Source organism: Plutella xylostella, chromosome 23 (genome assembly GCF_932276165.1).
Source record: "Plutella xylostella chromosome 23, ilPluXylo3.1, whole genome shotgun sequence".
Taxonomy (NCBI): domain Eukaryota; kingdom Metazoa; phylum Arthropoda; class Insecta; order Lepidoptera; family Plutellidae; genus Plutella; species Plutella xylostella.
In genome coordinates, this window is record NC_064003.1 from 4,238,021 (window position 1) to 4,260,790 (window position 22,770).

At 39.7% G+C, this 22,770-nt stretch overlaps 2 protein-coding genes across 2 annotated transcripts in view; one reads left to right on the plus strand and one right to left on the minus strand.

Annotated features, from left to right (window-relative positions):
* The window catches only part of LOC105388959 (intermembrane lipid transfer protein VPS13A), a 57,045-nt gene that overhangs the window by 19,415 nt on the left and 14,860 nt on the right, over positions 1-22,770 (minus strand). The window contains exons 13-32 of the mRNA XM_048629602.1: positions 17,921-18,057; positions 17,335-17,604; positions 16,879-17,069; positions 16,306-16,517; positions 15,627-15,769; positions 12,459-12,590; positions 11,394-11,562; positions 10,837-10,995; positions 9,600-9,725; positions 8,301-8,367; positions 7,610-7,758; positions 6,979-7,153; positions 6,666-6,777; positions 6,232-6,325; positions 5,766-5,890; positions 5,044-5,228; positions 4,348-4,461; positions 940-1,177; positions 571-689; positions 64-231 (exon numbers count right to left, since the gene is read on the minus strand). Coding sequence (XP_048485559.1) covers positions 64-231; positions 571-689; positions 940-1,177; positions 4,348-4,461; positions 5,044-5,228; positions 5,766-5,890; positions 6,232-6,325; positions 6,666-6,777; positions 6,979-7,153; positions 7,610-7,758; positions 8,301-8,367; positions 9,600-9,725; positions 10,837-10,995; positions 11,394-11,562; positions 12,459-12,590; positions 15,627-15,769; positions 16,306-16,517; positions 16,879-17,069; positions 17,335-17,604; positions 17,921-18,057 — 3,085 coding nt within the window. The remainder of the gene's footprint in view (positions 1-63; positions 232-570; positions 690-939; positions 1,178-4,347; positions 4,462-5,043; positions 5,229-5,765; positions 5,891-6,231; positions 6,326-6,665; positions 6,778-6,978; positions 7,154-7,609; positions 7,759-8,300; positions 8,368-9,599; positions 9,726-10,836; positions 10,996-11,393; positions 11,563-12,458; positions 12,591-15,626; positions 15,770-16,305; positions 16,518-16,878; positions 17,070-17,334; positions 17,605-17,920; positions 18,058-22,770) is intronic.
* Positions 18,775-22,753, plus strand: LOC125490373 (trypsin CFT-1-like). The gene is made up of 6 exons (XM_048629380.1): positions 18,775-18,928; positions 19,651-19,813; positions 20,531-20,707; positions 21,076-21,172; positions 21,775-21,960; positions 22,381-22,753. The coding sequence occupies exons 1-6, from the start codon at positions 18,883-18,885 to the stop codon at positions 22,525-22,527; spliced, it is 816 nt and encodes a 271-aa protein (XP_048485337.1). The 5' UTR covers positions 18,775-18,882; the 3' UTR covers positions 22,528-22,753.

Sequence of the window (22,770 nt, forward strand, 5' to 3'; positions counted from 1 at the left end):
TTAATAAATAATTATGATTTTTTAAAGAAAGAAGAAGTACAGGCAAATCAAGAAGCTTCATACCTGGAACTATATCGCTATACCCCACATCGTCCAGGTACACGGCAGGGGTGACCTTCCTGGGCGCCCACAGGTCTTCATCAGCCTTGGGGCGCCCCTCGCAGCCGGTGAACTTGAACGGCTCCTTCTCTTCAGGGAGAGTTAGTTCCGTCGTCACGTCGTCTATTATGTCTGTTTGAAAGGTTTGTTAGGGTTATTGGATGCTTAATTTTTAGCAGGGTTTTTAGAGTAGGTAATTAAAAATATTGGAATCTAGTTTTCTTTGGAAAATAAGAAGCGGCCTCACTAATGTGATATGGTAGAGAAATGCCAAATTACTAAACCGTTTCTAATATTGCATTTATCCAATTTCAATATATTTTTTTATTTTGACTATGATTCTATGATTATGACGACTACTATGAATCTCTGGCTAGAAGTTATAAATATTGAGAAATGTCTTGTGAGTGTGACCTTTGAAAGATTTTTGCATACTCGATACTCGTATTACTTATTGAAAGTAAAACTTACCAGTGATCGTATGGATGGTACTAGGAGAGAGATTCAAGTTGATTTCTGACACTGAAAAGTTAATTCTGATCCCTTCCTCCAAGTTCTTGAAACTTTTGGAAAACTCCACGTCACAGGGCCTGTAGAAACAAATGAACAGTTATTGCAACAATTGAATAATATCTAGTACCCATAAAAATTCATCACAGATTTTTAGATTTACACAAACTAAATTAAGATGGGCTAAGGCGCTGCGCGCTGTATTCGAGATAAATTATCATTTCTTGTTATGGGAATTCGTAATGTTACCACTGAAAAAATCTAGAAAACCTTTTATTGAACTATGTTTTTACTAAAGTATGTAGGTTATGTAGGTATCACAACACTGACCTCAAAACAACCTGCGGTGGCACTTTCGTCAGCTTCGAATTAATCTTGGACACCATCTGCAGCCCAGCCAGGGACACCACCAGGTTCTCCGTGTGTGAATGCGAGGAGTAGTCGACGATGACCTCGGACCTCAGTAGCAGCTCGTGACTGCACTTGGCCGGGTGAGTGAAGAAGACGATCTCTGGCTGACGGAACTGGATGGAGATGGAGAGGCTCGGCGCGTCTTCTGGTTGGGATGCTGGTGGCAGGATTGTGAGGTAAAATATAGTGAACACACTTTGATGGATGGTTCATGTACGACTGTACGTACTCCTAGATTAATGATGTCGAACATGCCATATTGGTTTTTTTTTTTTTTTTTTTAAGAAATTGTTATCACTCCACAGACTTTATGTCCGTGCCTTTTGAAGAGTGGTAATTTTTATGATTTTTATTGAGGCTGTTTAATTCCGTCATACTCGAAGGCACAAGCCCGGAGGCATGGAGCAGAAGTGTAGTGACTTTGTTCTTCAAGAAAGGCAACAAAGCCCTATTGAAGAATTATAGACCCATTGCACTTCTGAGCCATGTGTACAAGCTGTTTTCGAGAGTTATTACGAATCGTCTCGAGCAAAGACTCGACGACTTCCAGCCACCCGAACAAGCCGGGTTCCGAAAAGGCTATAGTACCATAGATCACATACACACGCTTCGGCAGGTTATACAGAAGACCGAGGAGTATAATCTACCTTTATGTCTAGCGTTTGTGGACTATGAGAAAGCCTTTGATTCTATTGAGCTCTGGGCGATGCTTCAATCCCTTCAGCGGTGCCATATAGACTATCGCTATATCGAGGTGTTGAGATGTATGTACAATGCTGCCACAATGTCAGTTCGATTACACGAACATAGCACAAAACCGATCCAGTTGCAAAGGGGCGTGAGACAGGGAGATGTTATTTCTCCGAAACTGTTCACCTGTGCACTGGAAGATGTTTTTAAGCTTGTAGAGTGGAAAAGACTGGGCATTAACGTCAATGGCGAATATATCTCTCATCTACGATTTGCTGATGACATAGTTATTATGGCGGAAACGCTGGAGGAGTTGGGCGAAATGCTCACAGACCTCAATGATGCCTCTAAACAAGTTGGGCTGAAAATGAACATGGACAAGACAAAGGTCATGTCGAACGAACATGTTTCATCATCGCCCGTAACTGTAGGAGGTGTCACCATCGAAGTTGTTGATCAGTATCCCTACCTAGGACAAGTGATCCGATTAGGTAAATCCAACTTCGATAAAGAGGTAGCTCGTAGAATCCAACTCGGATGGGCAGCGTTCGGGAAATTACGACACATCTTCACTGAAAACATACCTCAGTGTCTGAAAACAAAAGTTTTCAATCAGTGCGTGTTGCCAGTGATGACTTACGGAGCCGAGACGTGGTGCTTCACCAAAGGGCTTATCCACAAGCTCAGAGTTGCTCAGCGTGCTATGGAAAGGGCTATGTTAGGCGTGTCCCTGCGAGATAGGATTCGTAATGAAGAAATCCGCAGGAGAACTAAAGTTACCGACATAGCCAAAAGGATTAGCACGCTGAAATGGCAATGGGCTGGCCACGTAGCCCGCAGAGCCGACGACCGCTGGAGTAGAAAGGTTCTGGAGTGGAGACCCCGTGTCGGCAAACGGCGTGTCGGTCGCCCCCCAACCCGTTGGTCTGATGATCTGCGGAAGGTAGCGGGAAGCCGCTGGATGCAGATGGCGGGTGACCGTTTGGGGTGGCGATCGTTAGGAGAGGCCTATGTCCAACAGTGGACTACGGAAGGCTGAGAGAGAGAATTTTTATGAGATAGTTTTTAATTTTTTTATCTACTTTCTACTCGGTAAGGAAGTTTCATTTATATATAGGTATATATATTCTATCTTTTATATATATATTGTTCTGTTTTTTTCTTTTTCTTTTTTCCCCTTTTTTTTCCACTGCTGGGGGAAAATCCACATGGACACCTGGGAAGAGGACCCAGCCCCCGTATTTTGTAACTTTTTGAGAGTTAGCAACCGGTGATAATTGGTATCAACTTAGAGACTTATTAACCGAAAACAACAAAAATCTTAGTGAAAGAAATATGCAAGAAGCCTACCAATAATAATAATATGTGGGGACATCTCACACACGGCCATCCAACCCCAAGCTAGGTAGAACCTGTGTTATGGGTGTCGGACAGCTGATATATCTACACAAATACATAGATAGATAGATACTAAATATAAATATCAACACCCAAGACCCGAGAACAAATATCTGTGTTTAAACAAATATCTGCCCCAGCCGGGAATCGAACCCGGGACCTTCGGCTCAGTAGTCAGGGTCACTAACCACTACGCCATTCGGTCGCCAATATATCCTTACATTCAACATAAACGTTTGTGAAATCAGATAACTCAGTAAAAAGTTATTAATTAATAATGCTCTAAGTTGTCAGCCATTTTATACCAACCAACCCCACTCGGAGTTACATAATACGGGGGCAGGTAGTGTCGGGCGTTAACCGACTAAAAACCCCCAGCCGTGTATCTCATTATACAAGATTTTTTTTTTTTTTTTTTTTTTTTTTTTTCCTTTTTTTTTAAATTAATGGTTTTCAGAGTCACACTTACATTAGTAATGGCAACAAACTTAACAAGGACAGGGCCAATGCCAGCTGTCTTCGGAGAACTTAGTAGACACCTGGCAATGGCTCGGCCCCTCAGTCGTTATAGGTCATGTTTTGCCTGATGTTAGTGTGTGACTCTGTTCTTAAAGATAACTAACTTATTTTAATTGTTAGTTATGATATAATAATCAATAGGTTAGTTATATAAATTATTTTCCCAATTTGACCTATATTTTGCGCTCTTAACCAAAATTATATTTTATGATTTATTCCGCCCCGTTTTGCCTTCTAAACATTTCCCCAGAAAGTGCAATGACCTCTTCGTCTCAATTCTTAACTGCCATTTTTAGATTGTACTCGAGGATGCGTTTCTTTGGCGCTGTTATTGCCGTTTTAGCGAAGTTGCCGATAGCGTCCTCCTTGCCATATTGGTTTCAATCGAATCAGAAACTAATAATTCATCATTTCTCCTCAACTTTCACATAGGTATAGTCAGCTGCATAAGTAACTTTACACTTTTGTACCTTGTCAAACTCACAAACTGCCTATTTAAATATTGTCAGTTTGTTATGAAGCAATTTTGACAAGGAACAAAAGTGTATAGCTATTTATGCAGTTGACCGTACAGTAGAGACGAACTTTGAACCATTGTATTTCGGTTGCAGGTCAGAAAGAAACAGTATCTAAGGTAGATTTTGATAGGGAAATCATTCACAGAATAAAGAGACAGAGACATAGCCCTAAATTACTTCACTCTAGTCAGTGACTACTCACCGGTGGAGTAGTACCCACTGGTCTCGCTACAGCTGGGCGCGCGCGAGTGTCGCTGTGGGTGCGCGTCGCCGACGTAGCCGTGGTTCACCACGCCGCCCTCTAGACGCTTCTCGCCTGTTACAAAGTAGGAAAGATAATGTTAATGTGGTAGTTATCAAAGGGTTGAACTTATAAGGCATCGATAAAATAAGTAGAGAGGAATATTTCCAATACCAGCTCGTGAGTTTCGTGAGGCGAACATCATCTTTGATCATCTTAGACAAAATTTTACGCAGCGTCAGTTTTAAGTGCGGTGTTTTTTAACTGACAATGAAAAAAGAGTTGTGCGTCATAATTCATAATTAAAGTTATTCAGACGACCGAATGGCGTAGTGGTTAGTGACCCTGACTACTGAGCCGAAGGTCCCGGGTTCGATTCCCGGCTGGGGCAGATATTTGTTTAAACACAGATATTTGTTCTCAGGTCTTGGATGTGCCCGTAAAATGGCAATAGGCCCGCCCCCTATTACATTGGGACTAACAAAACACTCTGGCGAAAAGTGGGTGCTGCAATGCACCTCTGCCTACCCCGCAAGGGAGTACATTAGTACAAGGCGTGAGTGTGTGTGTGTGTGTGTGTGTAAAGTTATTCAATACACTATGTTAGGTACATTCATACTGTGTCGCCGGCCATCTTCCGCTGTGTCTACTAGGTACCTGGCAGCGCGGCGGCGAGTGCCCTCAAGATGGCGGGCAGCGCGGGCGCGGCGGCCAGGCGCAGGCGGTCGGCCCGCGCGTCCACGGCCACGCCGCTGCGGGCGCGACGCACGCTCACGTCGATTAGGGCCGGCCGCACGATGGTGACCCCGGCGGGGGCCGAGCGGGGGATGTCGGAGAGGATTCTGGGGGCAGAAAGTTGGGGTGAGGCTTGAAAAAGGGGGCTATAGGAAAGATTGGATGAAGAAAGCTGTAGAGCGAGAGATGTCTGAGAGGATTCTGGGGGCACAAAGTTAGGGTTGTAGAAGGTGGCTGGTAAAGATTGGATGAAGTAAGCTGTAGATCGCATCTAGTAGCGTGCTTTTGGAGAGGCTTATGTCCAGTAGTGAAGAAGAAAGTCAAATGATAATCAGCAAAGATACAGGAAAGCAATGGATATGGACGGAACGTAAATGGAGCCCTAGTATGTAATCAACAATGGATGATAAAGGTCTGATGGAGGTCAATATTAGTGTACATAAGATAAAGATAAAAATTCTTTATTCGGTGACCAATGATGAATTTGGTATGTAATGGCAATCGGGGGAGCGCCATCTAGCGGTATACGCTGTACTATCGCGTTTAGTTGTCACTGCTCGAACGGTGTCGATAAGTTCGACTAGGATTTCAGTTGAAATATATCATGAGGTTACAACCCAGATGATAAATGATGAAGAACAAACCTCCTATGTTCCGGTAGTGCCGTGGGCTGTATATCTTCAATGAGTAAGCTCTGCAGACTGGCCTTCAACTCGCTGCTCTTGTCAGAGTACCAGTCGATGTGGACTGACATCTCTCCCGCCGTTAGCTGCCAATGACGGGACAACAGATAAAATTATATTATGGACCAGATGGTCACTGGTGTAAATAGTGTTTGGCTACTATGTTGTGGAAATTATATAAATTATTATTGGTGAAACCAGATATTTTAGTATTACACTTGTAACAACGTAACTCGACCAAAATGATAGCCACACATAATGCATTTATAAACGAATGATAAGAGTGAGGATTCGAAGCGCAATAGAGATAGCGGCATAGCGTGCACTAATAGCATCGCGCCGACACAATCCACACCTCCAAGAGAAACTAAAAAGTGTCATCTGTGCATTGACCAAGTTACAAGGTTCCTAGTGTTTTTTAGATTACCTTGGCTAGTCCATGGCTTGGATCGCGTACAGGAGAACTTAGAACTTCATCCATGTCGGTAAATAATTTCAATTCAAATCCTTCTAAAGTGCACCTGAAAAGAAATAAAATCTAAAGTTGTGTTCATACTAATCGTACGGTGGCCTGCGCCTAAAAGTATACAGGCGGAGTTTTTAAAATAGCGATCTCAAGCTCATATGCTACTCAAGCACATCCACATAAACACCACTGCTACACACATCACACACAACACGTCCCCGGATTTATAACAGATGTAGCTGGTCCCTTCATCATCAGGGATCGCTATTTTAAAAACTCCGCCTGTATACTTTTAGGCGCAGGCCACCGTACATATACAACGTATTATTCAGGCAATCGTATACGGTGTGATGTGTGTCGTGATAAATTTTCACAAAATTATTCAATTTTTGTACCTGAAAACAGCCTCTTTCTTAATTGGCTCCCCTTGAGCGAAGAACTCTTGAAGTTTCTTCACTGCGACGTCACTGGCCTGAGTTTCCACGGGGGAACTCGGGACGATGCTAGCTGTAATCACAATTCAGTATTTATATCATTATCGAATTCACACTTTCTTTACTAAAACTCATAACAGTATACGATGACGGATGACGAACTTTCTTTACTCATTCATATTATTCTATGACGTGCAAGGCATCGAAATTAAGCGTCCGTCCTCAACATTCCTCACCCATCCTCAACTTTCCTCACAAATGTTTTTCAACTCACGTATAGAACTCGTACTAGTGATGCAGTACAGCGCGGCTAAGTCCAACTGGGCCAAGTTGGCACTGACGCAGTCCACACTGGCCGCCGCGTCCAACCACAGCGAGCCGCCGCCGCCGCCGCCTCCGATGTAGCGCTTGAGGTCACACCGCGCTGATATGGGCTCCAGGATTGGCGCCTGGGTGATGGGAGAGAGGAAACATAGAGGTCATATAAACTCTAAGACCCCTTATCATAAAACGTAGACTAAAGATGTGTCTGCTGACCCGGGTTTAGACTGCTGATTTGGATGAAAGCTCTGGACTATAACCGGTTCTAAGCTAGTACTATATTTTAGTCTACGCTTAATAATAAGGGGGTAAAAGTGCTATAGCTTTTACAGGATTTATCTTGGCACCAAATTGTATTGTATTGCTTGTTCTTAATAAAATGAAGCAAGGATCTGAACTTAATAGGGTTATATAATAAAAGAGCATGTAGACCGAAGACAGTTTTGTGGCTTGGAAGAACCGTTCCTCATGCACCCATTATTGCAGTTTAGACGTTAAAGAGGATGTGCACAATTGCACAAAGTTTCCATTTTAATGGGACACTTACATCCCAGATTCCTAGTTTACCTTAAAATACTACAGACCTGCAACTCCAAAGTGCCAGCCAGGGTCATGATGGCGCGACTCAGCGTGATCTCCGTCCACTTCACTAGGATGTTGTCCACGACCGGAGCTGACGATGGAGAGCCAGTGGTCTTCACCCGCTTGAAGAAGTTCTCGATTTGAAGGTCACCTGCGGGGTTTATGTGGGAGGTGAATAGTGGGGTAAGGGTTGGAAAGCTATACAGGGTGTTGCAAAAAGTTGTTAAGGGTGACCCCTGAGTCACCCCCTTTCGGCTTAGTATACCCTTTTTGAAACACCCTGTAGATCGCATGCAGTGGCGTGCTTTGAACGAGTGGACTGCTATAATAGTATGAAGAATGTCGAAACAGAGTAGTGGGGCAGCTGTTAGAAATGGGTTTGAAAATGTAGATAGGGAAGGAAAGTAAGGAAAGTAGAAGGTCGTTTGACAGTGATAAGAGCTCATAGCTTGAGTAATGGAGCCACATACAACTAAACTTAGATACTTACCTAAGAAGAAAATTAATGAAATACAAACCTTTTTTTGATGGATTTAATATGCATAGTTACTATTCATAAGTAGTTAATAGATTTATAGATAGAAGTGAACAGAGTGTTCGCATCTTGGGAGAGATTTGTGTCAATCATTGAACGATTCTTTATGCTGATGATGATGAAAACGATGGTAAACATTAACTTGACTAATTACTTACCCATATTAAGAACGAGTAAGGTAGGTGAAGAAGGCTTCTGGGGCAGAAGAAGTATTGGAGCATGGATCTACAAACAAAAAGTTTTAACATTCATAACGCCATTTTTATTTGACTCGGACTAATAATTTTTGACTGGTGAACCTTTTTATTTCAAACACCACATATTTTAATAAAGATAATTTTGATTGCCATAAATCCGTAATTCAACAATTTCTTTATACTGGTCTTTGGCATTTGTCTTTAGTCCAGCTATAGACTTAGCTATAACCAACTATAGATATAAGACATAGACTTAGCTATAACCAACTATATATATATAAGATATAGACTTAGCTATAGCTACAATACACTTAGCTATAGCTATAATAATAGATAACTTAAGAATTTACCATGATAAGGACACTGAAATAAACGAATTAACCATACGCATGGTGATGAAGGATGGAGGCACGTGGTCTTCTGTACAGACACTGTTTACAGAACCGATTTTCCCGATGTGTTTCACAACTGAACCGATTAAAACGGTCCTGAAGGCAGTGTCTGTACCACTAACACCTAAAAATGCAGAGATATAGTATAGAATTTTATCAATGTCCTCACCAAAGGTCTCTGAATACGCTGTGCACTAGGCTGAACCAAATCTGAACTGTAAAATTTTCTTTCAGGCGCTGATGAAATTCTACCTTCTCTATTATTGTTACACTGAATTGTAGATAACCATATTTATACCAATTTACTTATTGCGATCTCCCACGACGTTGCTAAGAGTCTTTCCTCTTGACTGCAATCTATTTCGCAGCATAAAAACAATGCGAACAAACAGAGAGCAGGCCTGAGGAACAACTCTTACTATTTATCTTCTTCTTTTACCTTTAAACCTGATCTCTTCTTCATAGTCAATAGATTCGATTATATTACATTTTCAGGATTACAGGATGTTCGAAACAGGATATTGTATGCCAAAAGGGGGCCCAGCATGAAATATTATGCAATATATATTCTGAAGTACCTAGTTGCTGCTTACGAGTTTTGTAGGTTGTACCGGAGGTGTGGTGGCGTAACGGATAAGGTCTCGGCTCTCATTCGTGGGTTCGAATCCTGCTATGCCATTCACCAATGAATTCTTAAGAAAAAAGAAATTTAAGTACATTTCTACCACGTATTCTTACGGTGAATGAAAACGTCGTAAGGTAGGTAACTTGAAAACCTCAAAAAAATTCATACTCACAAACTTTCGGCTTACAATAAGTACTACAAGTAAGGCTTGTAAAATAGCTTATCAAAATATATTTATCTTACCTCTATAACCAAGTTGAGTCTCGCTTGGCTGGTCCGGAACACCTGTAGATGTTTCTGGAAGTGTTGCTCCACAGACTGCATCGCTTCATACGCCATGGAGGGCGGGATCAGCGGGTCGAGGAATTGCTGTGGAAGTAGAAATATGGGTAGGATGTGAGAGAAATTACAAAAAAAAAAAATACAAAAACGTTTATTCATTTGCCAAAAAGTTTTTCAGTAAACTAAGCTTGACCCCTTCTTTTAAGTACATAAGCACCTGTGCCAGAAGAGGTCACTCTTTCTTAACAAAGTAATTTAGCCAAATTTTGACATAATTTAATTCTTATAAGTATTAAGTACAATGACACGGTTATACTATTTTAGTTTTTAATATTAAGTTTAAAGCATAAATTATGTTATGTGAAGTATAATTCAAGTTTTGTTCAAGTATAATGTTTCAGGTCTAACATATTTCAGTAAGTATTGAACCAGTCATACACTGGAGGATAAGTATAAAACCAAAAATGTAATTAAGTATTTAATTGAGATATAAAAGTAAGAATTCAATTTATTTTATTTATCACCCAATACCTTAGTATAGGAAGATTACAAGTTATATTCAAGATTTTCAGTAAACAAACTTTAATAAACAGTAATCAATTGACAGTTTGAGTTTCATTTCATTCCATTTAAGTTAAAGTAAGTGCTAGACAATAAAAAGATTTACATACTTAATCAATTCCAGTAAATTACCTTTATGAGCAACAGTATGAGATGTGCAGTGTGGTAGCTTCAAACAAAAATATTATCTACTATATCAGTAAATATCATTTTATTTAAGTTATGGTAAGTGCTAGACAATAAATAGGTTTACATAATGAACTTTAGTAAATTACTTGTAGGTATTTAAATAAATAAATTATAGGTAGGTATTTGAGAACCTATCTAGGTACTTTATAAATGGGATGCCCATTATACCTACAAAGCTTTTATTGGAGAGAGCCATGTAAATTGAGATTTTTTTGTCTCTCTTTAACGGATGTTGGAAAAGTGGTATAATGGGCAGAAAATCATATAACTTGTTTAGAATAAATCCCTTTTCTGCTTACTATAACACTTTTAGTTAGTAAGTCCGTTGGCTAAGCAACCCGAAATGGATCTTGGCCTCAGACACAAGAAATCGCTACTGGTCTCTATCCTATGCCATTTGTGTAACAACCTATACATATAATTATAAAGTACTCTACACTAAACCCACCTGCAGCCTCGACAACACACTATGGAACACCACGACATGCATCCGACCAACGTGTAGTCGAAGTTCACCATCGGCCTTCTCACATTGCGAGCCGTATAGCCGCGGCGCCGCTAGCACCAGCTTCATCTCTAGCACTTTGTCTTCGTCTGGCCACATCAGCTGTGGGTTAATGAAAAATATGTATGGTGAGAAGGTTGTAAATGCAATTTCATGCAGATTTATTTCTAACACTTTGTCTCCGTTTAGCCACCCATGACTCCATCAACCCATGGTTCGTAGTGAAAGTGGGCTCAGTGAATATGGATTTTTAGGAGTTTGTAAATGCAAGTTTATCCTGGAGTAAGATAAAGATCACTATGCTTGTTTCACTATTTTGATAGTCCTATCAGATTTTTTGATAGATTACTATTTTACTTTATAAACAAGTGTTATGCCCATATCTAAGAAATATTCTTAAAACTCATGTATCTTTCACCTTTCAGTCTCAAAAGCAATCTACATTCACCATTCAAAATACTTATATATTTTGCTGACCCTACTATAATTCATAAACTAACCGCAGGATACAGCGTCGGCTCGTCCTGCACGTCAGCGTGTAGCGTCAGCACGAACAGCTTCAGCAGCATACGGTCATTAGCTCGGAAGATGAGCTCCGATTGGACGCCGCCGATGCGTATTGTTAGCGACCACGCGTCTAGGGTTATGTGCGCTTTGAGTTGAGATGCTCTGTCGGAACGGTAGAAAGATAGATTTAGCATTTTGCAGTCAGGAGATATAAACACAAATGTAAATACAAACTTATGGTATAATTGGTGGTATTATTACTAAAATTAACTTATTCCAGACTACCTTAATGGAGATAAATTATATTTATAAAAATAATAATTATAAACAAACAAAATACCCGATTGCACGCTAAAAAGACTCATTATGTCAGTAGTCGGGTTTTCGTTTATGAACATTTTTTATTTCAATAATTTTGGTGTTGTGATTTAAATACCTACAATATGCATATTCTTGTAATGTGCTAATCAAGCCCTTTCATTTGATACCCCACACGGCATAGTTGGAAAAATATATTTTTTTCTATCATCACTTTATGTCCTCTAGAGGGCGCTATATAAATTTTAATGTAACGTCACATAGCCTATAACCATCGCGCGATCAATACGCTTCTAACGATACCTCATACATCAAAATCTATGATGTCGTTTAGACTACAGGAGGGAACAAAGAAACAGACAAACATACATAGTTACATATATACATACATACATACATACAAACATACAATCGAAAATCATTACCCTCCTCCTTCGGCAGTCGGGTAAAAAGGGTAAAGAGTAGACTATATAGGAATCAAGTAACATGACCAATGCGTAGAAGACACTTGTACTCCCTTACTCCCTTGGAGGCGCAGGCTAAGTGGGTGGACGAGCATACACTATATCCTATCATAATCGGTCGCTCTTCGTTTATTGTGGCATGGAATGGACGCGCTCCAATTGCTCTCTTATCATAAAATATAACATGAAAGGATGACCGCTATTTTGCCCAAGTTAGGTGATAGGGTATCATTTATTATTAAAATTCATTTAAAACGTAATTAAAGCTTTTATTACCTGAATGAATAGCTGAACTTGGTGGCCCCAGTGGGCACGGGCGGGTCAAGCTCCGGTTTCATCACTTCATTCCACAGGTCGCGCGCTTTCGAAACTATCTTCTTGGGGTAGATGGCATGGCGTTGCTGGATCCTGTTTGTGTCATAAAGTCTTGATTAATATTATGGCACAAAATATTAAAAAAAAAAACAGAAGGAAAAGAAGGAATAAATATGATTACTTGTCTCTTTAAGAACATAACATGAAATGAATAAATAATACCACAAAATAAACATATCGTCATTCTTCGGCTAAATGTCCTGTTTGCTTTAACTCTCATGATCACACTAGCGCAGTTATAAGAAGGCCGTGAAATACGTACAAAAACAGTAAAATGGCATCAATACAGATTTGATACAATCAGTATTTATTTTTTATTTATTTATCTTTATTATGGCAACAAACAGTCATACATACAGACATTTATCGAAATAAACTTACATTCTATTATAGACCTTACTGTGCCGAAAATACAGTTCAATTTATATTAAAAATAAAAAGAGCTAAAGAGACGCTTAATAATACAGCAGCAATTTGGAATCTGATTACATCAATTTGAAAGTAGGTATATATATATATAAACTACAAAATAGACACTTTATGTTGAAGCAGCATTACAATATTCTTACAAAAGTTAGTTTGTAAGTACCTATAATTAAGATTAAATAATATTTTACAGTTGTCCAAAATTGATAATGCGCTAGAAATCTTTGACAGATCGGTTGCTTTCGATTATGTGCCACATGATATTGACTCCTATTTCTTTAGAACAAGGTGCAAAATGCAGGTGTTTTGTTTAAGGCTCTTACGATTCAATGATTCGGGTGTGAAGATCTGCATGTGCACTATCAATTCAGGGGAACTGTACTTACTTATATGAAAAGTTTATTACCTATTGTTGCATGCTTATGAAACAGGTTCTCTTGAAGGATATAAGGTGATTATTGAATAAATCCACGTCAGAAAATTCTTTGTTGTAAGTGGTGATTGAACGAGATATGAAGCTATTTCGAGTGTAATTTTTTTTTAAGTTAGGAGGCACAAGTGCCGTTTTATTATTATTTCGCGAGGTGCGAATGGGCAAGCGTATTCTTGTCACAAAATTAATTTTAGATAGAAGTGTTGGGGAGTCGATTAAGTTATTTAAAATTTTGAAAAGAAAGGACATATCAATGAGTTTACGGCGGTTTGATAACGATGTTAAGTTATAATAATTTAGTGAATTTTCATAGGAATCTAAACGATGGCTACGGTAATTTAACAGTTTAACAAACTTTTTTTGTACATTTTCAATACGATTAATATGAATCTGATAAGAAGGGTTCCATACTACACTGGCAAACTCTAAAATAGACCTAACAAACGAGTTATAAAGAAGTTTAAGAGTACTTATTCTTTTAAGGGGTTTACTGATTCTTGTAATAAAACCAAGGTTTTTGAAAGCTCTGTTAAGTATATTATCTATGTGTGGATTAAATGAAACCTTGCTGTCCATCATAACGCCAAGATCACGGATGCTGTTAACTGTAGGTTACTGTCCATGGCATTAAGAATATAATCTGAGAAAACTACCATATTTGAGTCAACACTACGAGCTTTTACGAATCCGTGCTGGTTTTCAGATAGTTCCTGTTTTACAGCACTTGATATTTGAGTTGTAACAATTTTCTCAATGATTTTACCAAAAGTGCATAGTTTCGAAATAGGTCGATATTGTGTTACATCATTACTTTGAGCAGTTTTTGGTATGGGGGTGATTAGAGCTTTCTTCCATACCGACGGAAAATTGCCACTTAGCAGAGAAAAGCGGTAAATATATAACAAAGGCACCAAAATTTCATTTGCACATTGTTTAATAAATAGTGGGTGGATACCATCGCTACCAGCACTTGTGTATATATTAAGTTTTTTAAGTTCACTGAGGACACATTTTTCGTCGATTTTTATGGAGTCAATATCAGCAACGGAGCTGGAGGAATGGTCATGGGTGATATTATTATTAGAAGAAATAAAAACCGAGTGAAAATAGTCATTGAAAGCGTTACAAATCTGACTTCCTTCATATAGACTATCGCCCTTATAAGTTATTGTATTAGGGATGTCGTTGTTGGACTTTTTAGATTTTACAAAAGTCCAAAAATATTTAGGGTTCCTATTGATATTATCTTCAGATACATTCAAGTAATATTCATGACAGTCACGCTCCATCTTTCGAAATCGCTTTCTTAAGGTGGAGAAAGTTCGATAATCACTTAAATTCTGATAGATCTTCCATTTTTTATGAAATTTATTCTTTTCATTTGCGAGTTTAATAAGAGGTTTGGTGTACCACGGTGGGTATTTTTGATTAATTCGTGTAGTTATCGGCACATATTTTTCTATTAAGGAATTTAGAATATTATAAAAAGCATTTGTGATCATATTTATGTCATTATAAGAAGAAAACTCAGTTACCCAATCAATGGAACTTAACTCAGAACGGATAGACTCATAATCACCCTTAAAAAACATTTTCTTAACTGTGTTGTTGTGTTTTAGAGGGGGGGGGAGATAAGAGAGATAGTTCTATTTCGAGAGACTTATGATGTCGGTCTTCAGTGATGAGCGGGTTATATACAGAAGAAACTTTACATGGTTTTGAGCAAAAAACTAGATCCAGTATTCTGTTGAGATAATTAAATTCTGCATTATATTGCATAATTCCCGAGAAATGCATAAATTCCGCAGTTACTATTGCCAAATTGTCGTTATTTGTGTTTATATTCATGGAATTAATATCTTCGTCATAGGACCAGATGGCATTAGTGACATTAAAATCACCTAACACAAGAAATATATCATCAGGATTATTAAGAATGTTTTGGCTCGTCCTATCATAGAATGAATTAATTAAAGCTTCGTGAGTGCGACCGTGAGGTATGTAAGTAAGGCCAATGTGTAAGTATTGATGCCACTGTTTTTGAAAATGAGTGTAAAAAAAACGGTTCAACCCAGTCCAACCGTTTAGAAGCTTCGACATCACAGACAGAGATACAGACAGTCCCGTCAATGTCAAAACATTCCTCTCCTTTTTCGTCAGAGGTTCAAAATACCCAAAAGCATGAATAACCAAAGTCACAGCGTCCTCACTTGTCATAAATATACTGCAGATACTTGAGCATGGTGTGCAGCGCGCCCGAGTGCAGCTCCAGAGAGATGTCTCCGAGGTCCAGCACCAGCGACTGCTCCACGCTGTGGAAGTGACTGCGGAAGTCCGGGCAGTCTGCGCGGACCTGGGGGGAATATGTGTGAAGATGTATTGTGTCAGGTTTCACACTCGTGTGTTTTCTGTAAATTTTCTGCTAAGAGCCAACTATGCTGGTATTGCTGAACAGAAGCCGCTTCAGGGCACAGTGTTATAGCGGACCATTATGAAGCAGCTCAGGTTTAGTTGGATTCATGTATATTTAGGGCACAGCGTTAATATAACTTCACGTTTTGGTGCTGTTTATTTTAGGATACACATTTTCAGTATCAACATTATATGTATTAGGTTGATCGAAGGACCTACGATAAAGTTTTGCTTATGTCATCACATTTCACACTCATCTATACCACGCATAACTGAACCATAATGAAAACACAAATCTACGATAAAAGCCTTCCTACGATAAAGCTTCCCTCATATTTTTATTTTTTATCCAGCTTTTGTACGGGAAAATATCAACCGTTATTTCAATAGTTGTGATAGTTGTGATTTCTCTCCGGGTTTTTAACAAAAAAATACATAAATACCTAACTAGGTAGATTAACATCAGAAGTTATGTACCTTTCTATACAGCATATGCAAACAATGCTCCTTCGTGTCAAGCAACATCAACTGATGCGAGGCGTCAAACAGCGACACTCGAGCGGCGCTGAACTGCAGGGCAGGACCGAAAGTCATGTCGGCACATTCCACACTCGTGTGCTCCACGCGGAGCTGCATGTACGCACGGTCTGAGTCTTCTGAGGAGCGGGCTAGGTTGATTTGGATCTCACCTAGGAAGGGAAATTTAAAGGTTTATCGTTAAAATTATGTTGGGTTTCTAATAATCATAATGGTAGAGGTTACGCATTACGTTTCCTCAGAAGTAATATTATATGACCATCTGATTAACAATATCTGAATATTTTAGTCACTCATCGTGAAACAATATTAATATTATCTCTAGTGATATGTTTTTGATTGTAGATTTTCTATATGCTCACAAATAAAACCTAACTGACGATGGAAAGTAAGTATGACCTGTATCTAATAGCTTAGTAGAACGTGGATTTTTCACCGTGGGATATTGGATTACATTGATTACTATCTCACACTGTAGTAAGTAAGTATTACAAGTAAATCACCCCAACTCACCCACAACAAATCTCATGAGCATGTCAATGTGATTAGACGGCGACACGTTATCATCGAACCCGGGAAGGTCTATAGACCGGGCGTACACCTCCATCTCTGAGTCACTGTGCTCGGTGGATACGAAGACAGTAGAGGTTGCCGCTTGGAACGACTCCTTCGCTAGCTCCTTGTCTATGGGCTGTTCTGATGCTCTGTGGGATTAGAAGAAAGTTTTGTAGATTGAGATGGAAATAAGGCCGATATACTGCTTAGCAGGGTGCAGTATTATTAGTGACATTCTTGTTGGCAAGTGAATGTTGAAACTTGAATTATAATTGTATTATTGTATAGAAGACGATCTGCTATAGCAAAAACTGGCCAAAACGCATTCTGTAACGTGGTTTTGGAGACGCCTAGGGCTACCTCCAGTAGTGGACATTGGAGACATTTAATATAGGTAATATTATTATAACTCACCTAGTCCTTCCCAAATAAGCGGCGACGATCTTCTGACGCAACCTCATCAGTTCCTTACACGACGGGTCCGGCTGGATCCTGTCCATCTTCAGCCTCTCCACCAGCTCAGGGTCCTCCAGGTCATCCATGAAATCTCCCGAGTCCAGGAACGACACCGCCACTGTGTTAGGCACCGGGATGGGCAGGTTGTCTAGGAAGTCTAGGAGGAGACCTATGATGCGGTCCGATAGGTTCAGTTTCAGACTCGTTATTGACACATTCAGTTTGTATCTGTGAATAGGTAAAAATCATTTCATTTACTAAAAGTACCACCATTTGTTTTGGATGTTTAGTTTAGAGAGTGGCCGCTAGAGGGATTGTCGAGTGAATCTTCTAAGTTGGATATTTGAACGTTTTCTATGAGTATTACGTATTGACGTGTAAATTTATTTATTTATCAATAAATGATTGAAATTATTTCTAAGGCCTTAGTCCCGAGTTATCGACATAGATAAACGTAACTATATCGCGATTCATAGATACTGCGATGTGATTGGTATAACGCGCACAACGGAGCTGTGCAACAGAAACTGAATCCCACACATACCGTGGCAACAGCTTATAGTCTTTCTTGGTGCTATTGGAGAAGACGACCTGTATCTTGGTCTTCGGCACGAGGTGTAGCTCCGAGTCCGCGCTCTTGCGCGCCTCCCGCCAGGGGTCGCTGCTGTCGCAGAATAATATCTGCAAGAAAAATAAAATATCTGTTGTAGATAATTATGATTTGTATAATTATTTAGGTTAAAGGATCGCATCTAAGACGTGAGGTAGAAAACTAAGGAAACCGACACAGCTTTTAAAATCTGAAAGCTGTAGCGAGACAGCCCATACGTAGTACTCGAGGCAACCTCCCTAAACGTTATCACTAATGTCAGTGTCATGAATTATTTGAATTAACCCTTACGATAGGAGAGTTTATTCGGCCAAGGACGGTGTGTCCGGGAAAGTTGAGGCGTAACTTGGCTAGTAACAATTTTATTAAATGGGTATAGTAGGACTGTCGCTAAACCTCTTTGGACTCAGATTCTTAATTTGTAGGAAAACTTAGACTACACAATTGATATTATATTAAGTAGGTACATCTATTGAACCTACAGGGGCATTAGGGCTTTCCGTAATGTTACGTAGGTAGATCTATAATCTGCCCGCTCATCGTGATTTTGAGAATCAGTGCAAAATGTAATTACCACTTTATACCAGGTTGTTCGGGTACGTCCCTACAACTTTACTGTACCTACCGTCGAAATTTTAAAGTAAGTTATACATACAATCGGAAGGAACTAAACAAAATAATAAACGCCCAAAACTATTGTTCTTTCATCCTACCTAGACAACCTACATGTTAACTGATTGTAATTTTATCTCTTCATCAGTTAATTTGCAATATCTGTGCATTGATGTTTTTTGTCCCCAACTAATCGATAACTCGTATCTCTGATAATAAGTTCATTATCACAACATATTTGACGCAGGAATAAAATCAATTAGTACGTGAGTGAGTGCGCTAAAATGAGGTTCTTGTGTTTACTTGGGATATGCTTAATTGCTGCTTCTGGTAAGAAATGAGCTACATAAAAGTATTTGGTAGTGTATTTAAAGTATACAAAACACAATAGGTATTATAACAGTCACAGAAAGTTTAACTTAATCATTGTTTGCAACACAATTTCTTCATTTCAACTTTTGATGGGATGTGAAGGAACCAAAATTATGAAATACTGTAATAATAATTTGATATAAATCAGCCGCCGACTCTAGATGCCCAATCGCTCTATCTGCCTTATCCAGTGATATAACTGCCTCTGTGGTCTAGTGGTAGAAGCTTCGCTTCATGGCCCAGAGGTCCCGGGTTCGATTCCCGGGTGGGACCATCAATTTGTGTTTCTAAATTGTGGTTCTAAGTTTGGTTAGGACATAGAAGGCTGATCACCTGATGTCCGAAACAGTGAAACGATCCATGCCGTCGGATGGGCATGTAAAGCAGTCGGTCCTGCGCCTAGCTCTCTCCAGTCGTGTCGGTCATTCCGTCCCATTGGGTTATGAGAGTGATGGAACAGAGAGTGCTCCTGTGTACTGCGCACACACTTGGGCACTATAATCTACTCCTGCGTACATGGCTGATCTCAAATGAGATTGGCCGCCGTGGTCGAAATTCGGCTAGGAGGACATTATCATTATCCAGTGATAGTAAAGGGCCAACCCGCCGTAGTGGGTGTGAACCTAATACCTACGGGTATATGGATTACTGATTAATGACAGAAAATTTGTCCTTCACAGGCAATGCCCAGCAAAGGATCATTGGCGGTGTAGAGACCACTATAGAGAGTTACCCATTCAGCGCTTCCATGCTATTCTCTCCCAACAACCAATACTACGAACACCAGTGTGGAGGCACCATCATCACCAACAACGCTATACTGTCCGCTGCACATTGTTTCACGTAAGTTGAACTTTTATATTCAAATCACAAGTTTGTTGCACGTATAAGCCTGATATGGTCAGATGTGTAATCGAAAGGGGGATACAAGATTTCTAGCCTACACTACCATTGAAATAAACGTAGTTAGTTACTTTATGGTGCCTACCTTTAGGTCACAAAAGTGACATAGACAACATAAACCGAGTACTTAATCTTTATTTGTACACAAAAAAACGTTGTAACTTTAATAGGGTAGAAAAGGAAATCTAATCACTTAAAGCGATCTCTGCCAGATCACCTTTGGATAGATGGACTAAGAGATTGATATGGCGTCCACATAAATGCATGGAAAGCATCATTTATCCGTTCTATTCTATTCTATTCTATTCTCTGTGGGGGTGTTAGTACCTGCACCTGGCTCTCTCGAGTAGAACCTTTGTGCATATCCCCAAGGTCTAAACTGCCTTCCTAAGCTTGGACCATTTCCCACCACGCTGGTCCACTGCGGGTTGGTTCACATATCTAGATGTGCTAAATCTAGATATGCAGGTTTCCTCACGATGTTTTCCTTCACCGTAAGAGCGTTGGTATACATTGTACTTAAGTTAAAAGAACTCATTGGTACATGTCAGCGCCGGGATTCGAACCCGCATCTCTTGCGTGAGAAGCGGGCGCTTACCCGACTGAGCTACCACCGCTCCTCATTTATCCGTTTCTGCTTCTTATTTCCTCTTGCAGCTCCCTCCCTGGCAACGACAGTCCCCCAGCCTTGTTCTGGCGCGCCCGCGTTGGTTCAGCGCGGTGGGCCACAGGGGGCGTGGTCCACGGCCTCAGAGACGTCATCATACACCCTAACTACGACCGCGACACGCAAGACTCGGATATAGCTGTGCTTAGGACGGAGACTAGGATAAGGTGTGTTGTGTACTATGTACTCGTATATGAGATGAGATGTTGCAAAAGTGGTTAGTATACTAAGCCGAAAGGGGACCAAAATAGTTGTTTAGAATTATAAACCCCTGAATCCACCACCTTTCGGTATAATGTATAACTTTTGCAACACCCTAGTATAGATATTATCACTTCGCTTACATCCACACGGTCGCAAACTCTAGTCTTTTATTTATGTTCGGAAGGATAAGAAGAGGACCTCTTATATAACTATCATCATCAGCCCGTAATTATCCACTAGAATATACCTCTCTGAAGAAGAATTAGAAAACTCTGCCCTCTGCCTTCCTCATTCATTCAATTATTCGATATACATTCCTACTCTCTTCTAGGTATAACGCGCAAGTGGCGCGGGCTTCTATAGCCGGCAAGTACTATACAGTGGCCGATAGAAGCGAAGTTTGGGTCATCGGGTGGGGAAAGACATCGGTAAGAGACTGGGATGCTACTCTTGTTTGACGAAATACGAAATTTAGCCCTACTGCGGTCACCACGACTCTATCTATTTACATTAAAAGTACTGATTGCACGAAAGCTCTCTGTAACTTCGTAATTCGTCAAATAAGAGTTCTTTATATTGCTTTTATTTTTAGAAAATATACAGGGTGTTGCAAAAATGGTATGCTAAGCCGAAACCTACATGTGCAGCATGGTATTTCTAATCCCAAAACTAAAATCAGAATTTCAAAATTCGCGAAAATAAGATCATTTTCTATTGAAACTTTGTCGGTCACGTGACTTTTTACTATGGAGATATTTTTTTTCGCGACCCTTTACCCTTTTTGCAACAACCTGTATAATTTACTAGCTTTTTCCGTAAGAAATCCTGAATAAAAAGTAGCCGTTATATATGTTAAACGACCGATGTCAGCTTTCTGCATACCACGTTTTCATTAAATTGGTCCCATGAAAATAACAAACTAAATAAAGACATACGAGACACACATTTACATGTACTTGAAAGTATATGATGTGGAAAATCGGAATACTGTAAAAACATATACCTAGATAAAACTTAATTTCCATTGCAGCTAACGAGCGGCGAATACTCCCCAATATTAAAACACAACAACCTAACGAAAATAAACCACAAAGAATGCCAAGACGAGATCGGGGCCAACGTTATAACGGACAACGTGATCTGCATCGGGAGACGGACTCCCACAGGCAGTGCTGGCGGCCAGTGTAATGGAGACTCGGGCAGTCCTGTCATACAGGTAAATATTTCATTCAGTTTTAATTACAAGGGCCGTGAAGCCTATCATTTGGTTTTTAGCTTTACTTACAAGGCTTGTGAATCATATTTAGTAACTACATATATGTAGTGTGCATGGTGTAATGGTAGCAGCTCTACTTCAATACCCAGAAATCCATTATTTAATCCTCAGATTAGGTTAGACCATATATTTTTGTTTCTAAATTGGGGTTTCAAAGTTTCAAGTTTTGAGCACATGAAGTATAGCTGTTATCACCTACTTCTTCATGCGTGAAAGTGTCGTGAATACTATATGAATTGATGTGACCACCTGCTGATGTCCGAAAAGTAAAGTGATCCCCTGTGTCCCTTTTACCCCATCAGAATCAGACTATATTTTATTGTACAATGTCACTAATTGTATTTTTCTCTTTTCTTACAGTATCACCAAAAGCAACCAGTCATTGTGGGGGTGACATCCTGGGCGTTCAACTGCACTCTAGGCCGGTACTACGGAGTTATGAACGCGAAGGTTTCCAGTTTCTCCGACTGGATCAACGAGACCGTTATTACTACTAACAAAGTTTAAAGTGATACGTAGGAGAGGCTTTTGTTGAGAACAAAATCCATAGATTAATTTATTGTTATTTATGATATTTAGCTTGATCAATTGAAACCGCTTTTATGAACAATAACCAAACTTACAAGAACTTTACTTCTTATTAGTAGTCATACATGTTGAACTAAGTGCCGAATAGTTACCCGCCAAGTATTTTTATGATTGCAGCATTTAATAAACTAAATTACAAACCACATTATTTTTTTATTTACG

Coding starts and splice junctions, on each gene's coding strand:
- LOC125490373 (XM_048629380.1), top strand. CDS start 18,883: ATGAGGTTCTTGTGTTTACTTGGGATATGCTTAATTGCTGCTTCTG. Junction 18,929..19,650: donor ATGCTTAATTGCTGCTTCTG/GTAAGAAATGAG, acceptor TGTCCTTCACAG/GCAATGCCCAGCAAAGGATC. Junction 21,961..22,380: donor CGGGCAGTCCTGTCATACAG/GTAAATATTTCA, acceptor CTTTTCTTACAG/TATCACCAAAAGCAACCAGT.